Source organism: Globicephala melas, chromosome 10 (assembly GCF_963455315.2).
Source record: "Globicephala melas chromosome 10, mGloMel1.2, whole genome shotgun sequence".
Taxonomy (NCBI): domain Eukaryota; kingdom Metazoa; phylum Chordata; class Mammalia; order Artiodactyla; family Delphinidae; genus Globicephala; species Globicephala melas.
In genome coordinates, this window is record NC_083323.1 from 36294202 (window position 1) to 36307626 (window position 13425).

The 13425-nt window shown below is 34.4% G+C and overlaps 1 protein-coding gene across 8 annotated transcripts in view; it reads right to left on the bottom strand.

Annotated features, from left to right (window-relative positions):
* The window catches only part of METTL25 (methyltransferase like 25), a 133373-nt gene that overhangs the window by 21652 nt on the left and 98296 nt on the right, over positions 1 to 13425 (bottom strand). For 6 of the 8 annotated variants that reach the window (XR_009565621.2, XR_009565620.2, XR_009565619.1 and 3 more), the window contains exon 12: positions 12694 to 12802. Coding sequence is in view for 3 of the 8 variants with exons in the window: in XM_030856456.2 (XP_030712316.2) it covers positions 12710 to 12802 (93 nt within the window). In the remaining 5 variants the exon portion in view is untranslated. Of the gene's footprint in view, positions 1 to 2621; positions 4020 to 8672; positions 10953 to 12693; positions 12803 to 13425 lie in introns of those variants that run through there. The other 2 variants (XM_060306859.2, XM_060306858.2) reach the window with 2 other exon arrangements.

The following is a 13425-nucleotide window of genomic DNA, read 5'->3' on the forward strand; positions in this document are numbered from 1 at the left end:
TCTTAGGCACAATAGCAAGAGGCTGGAAGGTCCAACAATAAAATAATGGGTAAATAGAGTATATGTCATTAGGATGGACTCTTAAGTCATTAAAAATGATCACGATGAAGGCAGTATAGAATTATGGGGAAATGTTTCTTACATAATATTAAGTAAAAGAGGCAGAATATAAATGGTATGTTGATTGTTAAGGCAGATATAAACAATAAATGCATTTGGACCGACTGAAAATAACTACTTGGTGGTGGGAATGTGAGTAATTTAACTATACTTTCTTCATTTTTTTTTTAAACCAAAAGAGAGAAAGTAAAGAATTTTAAATAGCATGATCATATTATTTGAGAGCCAAATTCCTCATTTATTTTTCATGGATTTGTAAAAATGACAGCTTGTATGTTAACTCAATTTGAGGTTTAGCCCAGGAACCCGATTTGTTTGCCTCAATAGATTCACTGTATCTTGATTTTTAAAATCAATTCTATGAAAATTCCAATGCCAACTGGTCTGCTATCTTTATTAATATGAAAAGATCGCATGGGTGAAAGATACCATAATCAGAGATAAACAGAAAAAGCACGGAATAAAATGTGGAGCATCTACCAAAAGATATGAAGGCCTTTTGAAGAGTTGTTCCTAATTCATATATATGTTAGAGTTTTATGGTAAATATACAGATAATACAGAACATTTTCACATTCTTAAATTTTACTTACAAACTAAATCTTTTACATTATATTGAAAAGACATAGCCTTAGTTAGTTGTGAGAAATGGCTGCAAAAAACCCCACAATTCAATCCCCAAATTTATTAACAAGTCCTGTTGCAGTAATGCCTGTTAAAAAATGTCAGCTGAAGGCAGAAGGAATTTGTGAAATTCTGGTCTCCTTTGTATTTATTCTTAGGCAGTGACTGAAGAGAGGGAGGTCTAATATTCTTAGGTACAGACCTCTCGAGCATGAGGCAAGATGTGGTCCATTTAGGGCAGGGCTGTGAGTGAGCACCCTCGGGATTTGCATGCTCCCTAACCTGGGAATGCAGCAGATACTAAGGGGCCTGGCAGGGTCTTCTGTGTTCTTGGGCATAAAACTCTCTCAGAGGAGCCTTAAAGAGGCTGTCTTCTCAAATGTTAAGCACTTGGGGGTCTCTTAAAATACCTATTCTGACTGAGTAGGTTTGGGGTAGGGACTGAGATTCTGCATTTTTAACAAGTTCTCAGGTGATGCTGATGCTGTTGGTCTGCAGAGTGCAATTTTGCGTAATACAACTCTAAGCTCAGCTTACTTGAGGAAGAAAAGGTGATGCAGGGAATCTCCTGCTTAATCTTTGCTTCCCATATTATTTCTACGACTGGAAGCTAATCTTTGGACAAGGAAGCATGCCACTGGCGTGGACTTCAATGTAAAAAGAAGTGTTATTACATACTGGAATAATTTCTTACAATTTTAGCTTATCACTCTGGTGTCCAGAAAGATCAGTACTGGTAACTAAGAAATATACTCTATAACTCATATGTTGAAGTTTTAAGCATTGCTATATGCCCACCAGCTTTTTGGAATGTTATTGTCCTAACATTATGCTGTGTGGTCATCTATTTAGTTCGCTGTTTTTAAAATTTTCTTTGGAATTTTCAAATTTCATTTACAGGCCTCTTTATAAAACCCCCTCTCTGATTCTTCTGGGGTGGCCCTTGTATATATGATATATAAAATGTCAAAGTAGTTGGTATTTAATAATTGGCAATTATCTTTAGGTTTATTTTTAGTAATTATCTTAAGATTTATTTTAAATTTTTATTTATTTTTTATTTTATTTATTTATTTATTTTGGCTGTGTTGGGTCTTCATTGCTGCGCGTGGGCTTTGTCTAGTTGCAGCGAGCGGGGGCTACTCTTTGTTGCAGTGTGCGGGCTTCTCATTGCGGTGGCTTCTCTTTGTTGCAGAGCACGGGCTCTAGGCACATGGGCTTCAGTAGTTGTGGCTCGCGGGCTCTAGAGCGCAGGCTCAGTAGTCGTGGCGCACGGGCTTAGTTGCTCCACAGCATGTGGGATCTTCCCGGACCAGGGCTCGAACCTGAGTCCCCTGCATTGGCAGGTGGATTCTTAACCACTGCGCCACCAGGGAAGTCCCAAGATTTATTTTAAAATTAAAATTAATATCATGGGCAGGAAGCTTCTTGGTTTTCACTGATCTTCCCAAGTAAGTTAAAACTAAGCACTATCTGGCATATATATACAATGGCATATATATACAATGGAATATTACTCAGTCATAAAAAGGAACGAAATTGAGTTATTTGTAATGAGGTGGATGGACCTAGAGTCTGTCATACAGAGTAAAGTAAATCAGAAAGAGAAAAACAAATACCAGATGCTAACACACATATATGGAATCTAAAAAAACGGTACTGATGAACCTAGCGTCAGGGCAGGAATACATACACAGGCATAGAGAATGGACTTGAGGACACGGGGTGGGGAAGGGGAAGCTGGGACGAAGTGAGAGAGTAGCATTGACACGTATACACTACCAAATGTAAAATGGATAGCTAGTGGGAAGCTGCTACATAGCACAGGGAGATCAGCTCGGTGCTTTGTGACCACCTAGAGGGGTGGGATAGGGAGGGTGGGAGGGAGACGCAAGAGGGAGGGGATATGGGGATATATGTATACATATAGCTGATTCACTTTGTTGTACAGCAGAAACTAACACAACATTGTAAAGCAATTATACTCCAATAAAGATATAAAAACAAAACAAAACAAACTAACCACTATCATTGGTGTTCAATTCTTTCAAAAGTGGCCTCGGGCTGCCACTTTTAACTTTAAATTGCAAAGTTCTGATTTTAACTTAGCATATACTTACAAGACAATAAAAGCCAAGTATGAATCTATTATCCAAAGTAGTAAAAACAAAACACATTATTTGGAATGTCAATGGGATTCTTATCATTGAATCCTTTTTTCTTAAGTCTATGACAGTGAGCTGAAAGATCTCTTAAATGTGTTTCCTGTAACACATTTTTATAGAAAATACATTTACATGGTTATTTGTTTAGTTTTGAATATAGTACTATACACCTTAATTCTTTGGCCCACCAAAGTCTGGAGATCACAGGGTTAGACAAAAGGAAAGAACAAAAAGGAAGTCTGTAAGCAGACACTGGGCACTGAAATCATTATGCTTTCAAGATAATAATTAAACCCTAGAGTGAATGAAAAATGGGTGAACTGTTCTCAAGTATTACTGCTTGCCCCTTGGGTGTATATTACTGTTTTGATACTAACAATCTATATCCCTAATACACACTATTGAATTAATTTGTTGTTCTGAGAATTGAGGTTAAGTGTGAAAACACCAGTTTATAGATGTTCAATAAAGTTTTGTTGGACTTTATATGTCTTACTTGATCAGAAACACATATACTCTGTTTCTGGAAAAGTCAGAGAGATTTCGTCTTCTGTTTCCTAGATGGCATTTCTATTTTGGCCCTGACAAACAGCTATCCTACCCTTCTTATGCATTTGCATCTTGTAGACAGTTTAGAATCTAAAAATCAAGACATAAATTAAATGTGTATTTGATGTAACTCCACCAGGCTACTATGACCTTCAGAAGCTCTGTAACACTGCTTTATTTATTAACTAAAAAAAGCTCCAAGAGATATAAAGTTTTAATTTTCATAATAATAGAACAGTAAGGAGATATTGGTTGAATTTACTATTGTTTCATTAATCTTAAAGGTAGGAGGTATGCTATTAACAGCAGCAATTTTAATGAAATCCTTTCTTCTCTAAGCATCTGCAACCAATTTATTAGAATGAAAACACATTACCAAGAATCTCATTAACAAAAGCGTATATTAAAACTGCGCTAGAGGGCTTCCCTGGTGGCGCAGTGGTTGAGAGTCCACCTGCCGATGCAGGGGTCACGGGTTCGTGCCACGGTCCGGGAAGATCCCACATGCCGCAGAGCGGCTAGGCCCGTGAGCCATGGCCGCTGAGCCTGCGCGTCCAGAGCCTGTGCTCCGCAATGGGAGAGACCACAACAGTGAGAGGCCCGCGTACCTCAAAACAAAAAAAAAAAAAACAAAAAAAAAACTGCGCTAAAGATCTAAAATATGAAGCATACTTTAAAAAATTCAGATCTGTTTATTTTCAAGAGAAACGGACAGTATTTGCTATTAATTAGAGAAGTTATCCAAGAAAATCATTTACCTTGCAAAAGCTTTCAGTTCTTACACTGTAAATGCCGATCCTCAAAACTACTAAATATCACTCTTCAGTACAGTAAAACCTGCTGTGAAGGGATGACTTCCCAAACATAGTATAAGCTGGTGACATGAATGTAAATGTGGAGCCTTTAAAGGCATTGTTTACATACATAAAAAGATGGTCAACATCCTATACATTAAAAGTGAACCCTCTCCTTTGCCTTCAATTTTATTTTTAGTTCCTTTCCTTTTGGATTAAAGTGGAAATAGAGCACTAACATTTTTTCTTTATGATTAAAAAATCTGTCCCTTATGCCTTTATTCACAGAGCTTTACCTGCACAGTTATATTGTCTACTAAAATTGGAAATAGTCTGAAGTCACCAGAGCACCAGAGATGTCTGTTGTCATAATCAAATGGATCTGGAATTGTTTTATCTTTCCTTGAAACACATTATTTGAGTATAGTTTACTCGATGGAAAACCACCATCAACTAATTTTCTTAAAAGAGTTGTGGCAGTATTAGAAGAGTGGATTCTTTCCTGAGAGGGCAGCTAACTCTGAATACATGTGCATTTAGTTCAACATGATTAACTGATGCACACCAAACCCCATGTTGACTAAATGGAAAGCAACGTGTTGAATTTCAGGTTGGAATTTCCATACTGCCTCTATTTTTCTAAAATCCAACATGTTCAATCATAACTGTCTGAGTACAAATTAAAGGCTTTTCCTCCCATGAATTTTAAATACACGCTACTCTGTTCTGTGCTGAAATGTGTTAACTCTCTTATTCTGGATTGTTCATTGGAAAATTCTGATAAAAACAGTACAGTTAAAAAAAAAAGGTCTTTCATTGAAAAAACATCTGCAAACTTAATGAGGAAATCCACTGAGATAAATACATCAACTAATAAATTCCCATACATGTAGCCAGTAGTATCACTGGCCAAGTACAAATCATCTGGGAAGGTTTGGAGACTTTCAGTTCCTTTGGTCACACGTTAACCAGAGCACATAACAGATTATTTCTTAAACAGTCCTCTCCTCCACGAAAACAAGCCATTCTACTGACCACATTTAGAAATAACCCAAAGGAAACTATAATTAAGGGGAAGAATGGGACAGAAGTCAACAATCTAGGACATAGTTCATGGTAAAGCATTGTGTGTTTATGTAGACACTTTCTTCTTCTCCTCCCAAATGTCATTATCTAACGCTTAACTCTTCCATATGCCTCTCATATGTGTCTCAATGACTAGATTATGAACTCCTGAAGATTAGGAACTATCAACAGCTTTTAAATCTTTCTCCCCAACCTTAAGTGTTATAGTCGCATAGTTGCGAACTAACAAGATAGTAGGTAACTGAATTACATTTAACATCCACAAAGTACTTTTATTGAGATGTAGGAAATTAATAGAGGATTAATTACAGATTCAGTATAACAGTTATATGATTATTTATGTTTTATTTTTCTTCTTTCGGCAATTTTAGCATATTGCATTTCTTTGAGAAAAATTTCCTTTTTACACAAATGTTCAAATTTATCAGTATAAAGCTGTTCATAATATTCTTATTACCGTTCTAATTTTTGTAGGATCTATAGTGATGTTCCCTTTTATATTCCTTAGTTATTTAACTGTTTTATTTTTTTTTAAATGATTACTCTTTCAGAGTTGTGTCAATTTCATTAGTTATCTAAGAACCAACTTTTAGAGGTGTTAATTATCTCTCTGTGTGTTTTCCTTCCACTAACTACTAATCTTTTGATTTTCGGTCTTTTTCTTTGCTATTACATGTTCACAGCTAATATTTCCTTATATCATGGTTTAGCTCATCTTACAAGTTTTGATGTCTAATTTGTAATGAAAATTACAATGATCTGTAATGAAAAATTATAATTCAATTCAATTATTTTCATTATTATTCAAAATATTTTCTGATTTCCACTTTCTTCTTTGACTCGAAAGGTATTCAGATGTATAATTCTTAAATTTAAAGCATATGGGACCTTATCAAAATACCAATGGCATTTTTCACAGAACTTGGACAAATAATTCTAAAATTTGTATGAAAACACAAAAGTCCCTGAAAAGCCAAAACAGTCTCGAGAAAGAACAACAAAGCTGGGGGTATCATGCTCCCTGATTCCAAATACTACAAAGCTACAGTAATCAAAACAGTATGGTGCTGGCACAAAAACAGACACACAGATCAGTGGAACAGAATAGACAGTCCAGAAATGAACCCTCACTTTTATGGGTAATTAATCTCCAACAAAGGAGGCAAGAATATACAATGAGGAAAAGGCAGTCTCTTCAACAAACAGTGTTGGGAAAACTGGACAGTTATATGCAAAAGAATCAAAGGGGACTACTCTCTCAAACCATGCACAAAAATAAATTCAAAATGGATTAAAGACTTAAATGTAAAACCTGAAACCATAACACTTCTAGAAGAAAACATAGGAAGCAAGCTCTTTGACACTGATCTTAGCAATAATTCATGGATATGTCTCCTTGGGCAAAGGAAACAAAAAAAAAAAGCAAAAATAGACAAATGGGACTACATCAAATGGAAAGGCTTTTGCACAGCAAAGGAAACTAACAACAAAATGAAAAGGTTACCTACTGAATGGGAGAAGATATATGCAAATGATACATCTAATAAGGGGTTAATATCCAAAATATACAAAGAACTCATACAACTCAACATCAAAAAACCCCCCAACAACCCAATCAAAAACGAGCAGAGGATCTGAATAGACATTTTTCCAAAGAAGGCATACAGATGGTCAAAAGGCACATGAAAAGATGCTCAACATCACCAATGAGCAAGGAAATGCAAATCAAAACCATAATGAGATATCACCTCACACCTGTCAGAAATGGCTATCAACAAAAAGAACACAACAAATGCTGGAGAGGGTGTGGAGGAATGGGAACCCTCGTGCACTGTTGGTGGGGATGTAAATTGGCACAGCCACTATGGAGAACAGATGGACATTCCTTAAAAAACTAAAAATAGAACTTCATATGATACAGCAATTCTACTCTTGGGTATTTATCTGAAGAAAACAAAAACACTAATTTGAAAAGATAAATGCACCCCTGTGTTCACTGCAGCATTATTTACAATAGCCAAGATATGCAAGATATGGAAGCAACCTAAGTGCTCCTCAGTAGATGAATGAGATGAATGGAAAGATGTGACACACACACACAATGGAATATTACTCAGCCATAAAAAAATAACACAATTTTCCCATTTGCAACAACATGGATAGACTTGGCGGATATTATGTTAAGTGAAGTAAGTCAGACAGAGAAAGACAAATACTGAATGATTTCACTTATATGTGGAATCTAAAAAGCAAAACAAATGAATAAGCATAACTAGACAGAAACAGACTCATAGATACAGACAACAAATAGGTGGTTGCCAGAGGGGAGTGGGTCAGGGACAAGGAGGGAGAGAAATAGGTGAGGGAGATTAAGAGGTACAAAATTCCAGCTGCAAAACAAAAGAGTCATGGGTATGAAATGTACAGTGTGGTTGGCAAGGGTGGGGGGGTGGGGAAGGGATGAACTGGGAGTTTGGGGTTAGCAGATGCAAACTATTATATATAGAATGGATAAACAACAAGGTCCTACTGTATAGCACAGGGAACTATATTCAATATCATGTGATAAACCATGATGGAAGAGAATATATTGATAAAAAAAGAAATATATATATATATATATGACTGAATCGCTTTGCTGTATAGCAGAAATTAACACAACATTGTACATCAACTATACTTCAATTAAAAAAATAACTGTGCATTATCTTGTATGGTGACAGATAATAACTGGAGCCATCATGGTGATCATCTTGAAATGTACAGAAATATCAAATCACTATGTTGTGTAACAGGAACTAACATAGTGTTAACTGTAGGTAAATTATACTTTAAAAACAAATAAAAACAAACAAACTCATGGAAAAAGAGATCAGGTTTGTGGTTACAAGAGGAGGGGGATGGGGTGAGGGGGAATTGGATGAAGGCAGTCAAAAGGTACAAACTCCCAGTTATAAGATAAATAAGTAACAGGGAACATAGTGCACAACGTAAATATAATTAACATTGCTATATGTTATATATGAAAGTTTTTAAGAGAGTAAATCTTGAAAGTTCTTATCATGAGGAAAGTGTTTTTTTCTTTCTTTAATTTTGTATCTACATGAGGTGATGGATGTTCACTAAACTTATTGTGATAAACATTTCATGATGTATGTAAGTCAAATCATTACGCTGTACACCTTAAACTTAAACAGTACTGTATGTCAGTTATATCTCAATGAAACTGGAAGGAAAAAAATAGAGCATATGGAAATTTCATATATTTATTTATATATGTACTATTCATATACATATATGTGTATACACACACACACATATATATGGAATGGAATACTACTCAACCGTCAAAAAGAATGACATTTTGCCATTTGCAACAAAATGGATAGACTTGGTGGGTATTATGCTTAGTGAAATAAGTCAGACAGAGAAAGACATATACTATATGTTATCACTTATATGTAGAATCTAAAAATGAAACAAACTAGTGAATATTTGTTCACTAGTTTATATTTTGTTTAGAATAACAAAAAAGAAACAGACTCACAGATATAGAAAACAAGCTAATGGTTGTGAGTGGGGAGAGGGAAGGAAGGAGGAGCAGGATAGGGGTAGGGGATTAAGAGGTACAAACTACTATGTATAAAATAGATAAGCTACAAGGATATACAGCACAAGAAATATAGACAATATTTTATAAAAACTATAAATGGAGTATAACCTCTAAAAATTGTGAATCACTATGTTGTACACTTGAAACTTATATAATATGTAAACCAACTATATCTCAATTAAAAAAAACAAACAAACATGTATTAAAAAAACGCAGTCAATTTAGCTCATAGCCATCCAGGAAAAAAAGAAACCTCATGCCTCATGACAAAGACTTTGGAATAACTATGCATGTTAAAGAGGGTAATAATAATAATTATTATTATGCACAGTAGCTAGAAACGCCAATTAAAGAACAATCAACAGATACATGTAGTGTGGGAGGTCTTTTGCATAAGTCTCAGCATTTATACCTATAGATACAGAGCAATCACTGTTACAAATTAATCTAAAAATGAATATTAATCTTAAAATGACAGATTATGTCAGCAAGCAAAATTGCTGTGAAACATACTACTGAGCATAAAGTAATGTTCTTCATCCAGTAATCAAATCCACTTTTAAATGTGGACAATTCCTCAAATTTTGAATGGGGACACTAAAAATCCATTTGTAAGTTGTCTGATTAGAATCTAGAACACATTTTTTTCCCTACAAAATCAATGTCATAACTTATAAATAAGTTTCCATTTCTCTCCCTCTAGGACATTTAAAAAACACAACTATTGCTTTTATATTATGCATTATGTGCCAGGAATTAAGTACTTTACATGGAGCACCGCAACCATCTGCATCAATGTGACAGAGCTATATGGGGTGTAAGAACTGAGACCACCTGTTTCAACATGATTTATTTGTTTTTTGCAAGAAAACTTTCCCCAGGAAAGATAAGACTGTAAACCAATAAATAACTTCATTGTTTGTTTCAGGAAATTCCCATATATTAATTTATCTCAGACAAACAATCTGCTTTCCTTGGCAGAGAGTTCACTTATCAAGCAACAGTTTACTTATCAAGACTCGGTTCAAGACCCTCACCTTGCTATAGATACTAACCATAAAACTTACGTCATGAAATTTCCCCAATCCCAGTCTGTTCTCCACCTTAAAAAAGCTGCCTTAAGCTCCTTGAGCCCAGACTTCCAAATCTTATAAATATCCTTTCCTGACTTCCTCCTTCAGAGACAGTCAAGACTGTCAAGGGGAAGTCCTCTATTGCTGAAGAGAATTCTAATAAATTTAGTTTTGCTTGATTAACAGGGTGGCTGGAGATATTTTGGGGGAGTTGAATAACATATATTTAGTCCGTTAATCCTCTTAATAACCTTATGAGTAAATTCTATTCTTACATTATTTTTTACAGATGAGAAAACTGAGGCACACCGAATAGTTAAGTGACTCAGGCAAGGACACAAAACAACTTAAGTCACATGAATCTCAACTACGGTACTAATATTACTGAGTCCTTCTTCCCCCTAAGTCTATTGATTTGAAGATACTCTAAAGAATCCTATGCCCTGATCCTCTCAGCCCTGTTCAGTAATTATAGTTCTAATTACTGTAATTAGTAATTTTATTGTCTTCTTCACTGAACTCTGAGGACAGGGACATGTCTTGTTTGCCTCCATACTGCCAGTGCCTACCTAGCATAATCTCTGACACATGGTAGGCATTCAATAAATGTTTATAAAATAAATATTAAATAAAACCCTACTTTACAAATGAGGCTCTGAGATATTAAGAGTCTTGCTTTAACTCACCCAGAAGGTAATTGTCAGAATTGGTGCTCCTGCTAATGCACCACTCTTTCATTCAACTTGTAAACGAGTTCTCAAAGAGCGGTTTTTATGAGATGAGTCTACAAACAGTGCAACAGGGATTCACGTGTATAAAGTCCTACCAAAATATTGTATTTCTTTGCTTTCTGCTGAAATGTTATCATCTCAGTGTGACTGTACAGATCATCTCATGTTGATTAGATGCTGGAATCTCACATTTGTCTCTGATTAATACAAAATGGAAAGCTCTAATTGGTAAATGCAATTTCTGACAATGTTTTGAAACACTAGGAAGTTACTACATACTTTCCTTGGTATTAAAACATTTGTAATTCACTTCTCTTTACCCATATAAGTAGAGCTTTACCTATATAAGGTTCTTTTTTTTTCTTTATTATAAGGAGAAATGAATGTTATATAAATACTTGGGCATCAGAAAAAAAGTTTAAAATTTTACATAGAAGTTAAAATTATGAAAGGAAAGAAGGTAGGCTTGGAACGGTTTTCTGCTCCTGAGTTAGATACTCATATAGCAAACAATATAAGGAAATAAAATAGAATAAAATAAGCAACCTAAAGAGACGCATCAACCAAATGCAAATGTGTGAACCCTGTTTTGATTCTGAATTGAACCAACTGATATAAAAGACATTTTGAGCTAATCACGGAAATGTGAATGAGGGTAAGTAATAGATTATTATGGAAAGAAATCCTTAACTTAGAAATATATATTTACGTATTTATGTGAAATAACAAATTGCTTGAGATTTACTTTAAAATTCTCCAGGGAAGGTGAGTATGGGTGGCAAATGTGTGTCTGTGTGCACTTTCATGTGTGTCCTGATGAAACGAGATTGGTAAAATGTTTATAATTACTGAAGTTTGTGATGAGTACATGGGGATTTATTATACTCTACTCTCCACTTCTGGATATGTTTAAAGTTTTCAGCATAAAAAACTTAAAAAATGGCTAATTTTCCCAGTGTTGTACTAGGTATACAAAGCACCTGATCATTCACACATATACTGGCTACAAACTCAGTATCACAACCCAAAGCAAAAAATTATTCTCATCTGTGTATAGACTCTAAAATTTAAGAAAGCAGTTACTTCTTCTTCTGGGAGAATTTTATGCAGTCTCTAGCTGAGAATCAAGGAAGCTTTTTCCCAGTTGTCCATCTCTTCTGTGTGTATTAGAAACCTCAAGTTTTCTGCTAATGAAAGGACTCTGTACCATACTGGGCAGAGTGTGGGTCTCTTCTTATTCACTCCTGCTTCTCCTAGATTGGTTTTTTACAGAGTACCAGATGATTCATAAAGTGACAACCCATCCTTTATTTTAGTAAGATAAATAGCCCCAAGAATCCTTAAAGTGAATATCCCAATTATAAGACACATATTCCTTTAAGGACACAGAATATTTCCTTATGTAATTTAGATTAAAACACAGTATAAAATATGCTTTATATTAAGCACTTTTTATGTCTGGCCTGCTTCCTGGGTATTTATTTAAGCGTGACTTTTTCTCTCCTGATAACATGAAAAATCCTTCCAAAATGTGAAAGAAAATGCTAATGATCTTCAGGACCAGCTAGTTTTACTGTATCTATACCTATACCTTTCATCTGATTTTAAGTTGGTAAAAAGTCAAAATGTGATATGCAGCAAATAGCAAGGGTCTCAAATACTGAACAGGAAACAAGGCTCAGATTACAATGTCCTATAGACGTACTAACTCAGAAATGTAGGTCAAATCCTTTTATAATATTTTCATGAGTTCTTGATTTTTTTAAAATTAATGTATGCTTTGATAATGGAAAATGGATTAAGGCATTCTGTTGTTAGCTATTGTTTTATTGCCTATTTAAAATATATAGCAATTTTTTCAAATATTTATGTAACATGGCATTAATGTTTAGAAAAGCAAAATTAGCAATTGATTCCACAAACAGATACATCTAATACCTTGCTTCAATTGAAATCACTGCTGCTTCTTCAGTGCAATAATGGCATAACATCTGGGAGATTTCACAGGATCAAACAACTTCACGAGTGCAGACCACGCAATATCATCCTGCAAATTGGTAAGTGATTTAAATAGGCAACTACTTGTTGAAGATAAAAATGAGAGATGTTAGACTACATACTGGAATATAAAAACTACATGAAAAACAAACTATATAAAAGAAAATTATTCTTTGTTGAATAAAATTAACACTTAGAAATGCACCTTCGGGAATTTATGTTGAGGAAATAAAGATATGCATAGAGAGTGAACCACAAGGCTACTCCTTGCTGCAATTGTGAAAAACTGGAAGTGGCTAGAGACAACTGGGTATTACTTAAATAAATTATATGATGAAACATTATTCAGCTTCTGTAGTACATTTAATGAGATGGAAAAATTCTAAATAAAACAAATGAAAGAAATTAGATGCAAAACTGCATTTACAATTTATTCCAATTTTAAAGTAGAAATAATATGCTCATACATATACATGCAACAAACATATATTAGAAGCTCTAAAAAACATATCAATAATTTAATAGCTAATGCTGAAAGGTGAGATAATCGTTACTTTTAATTTTTTATATATTCTTCATTTTAAATTTTCTAACATAAGTGTGTATTACTTTTATAATAGTAAAATATTATTTAAAATATTAACAAAATGAACAATTATATGATTTCTATCA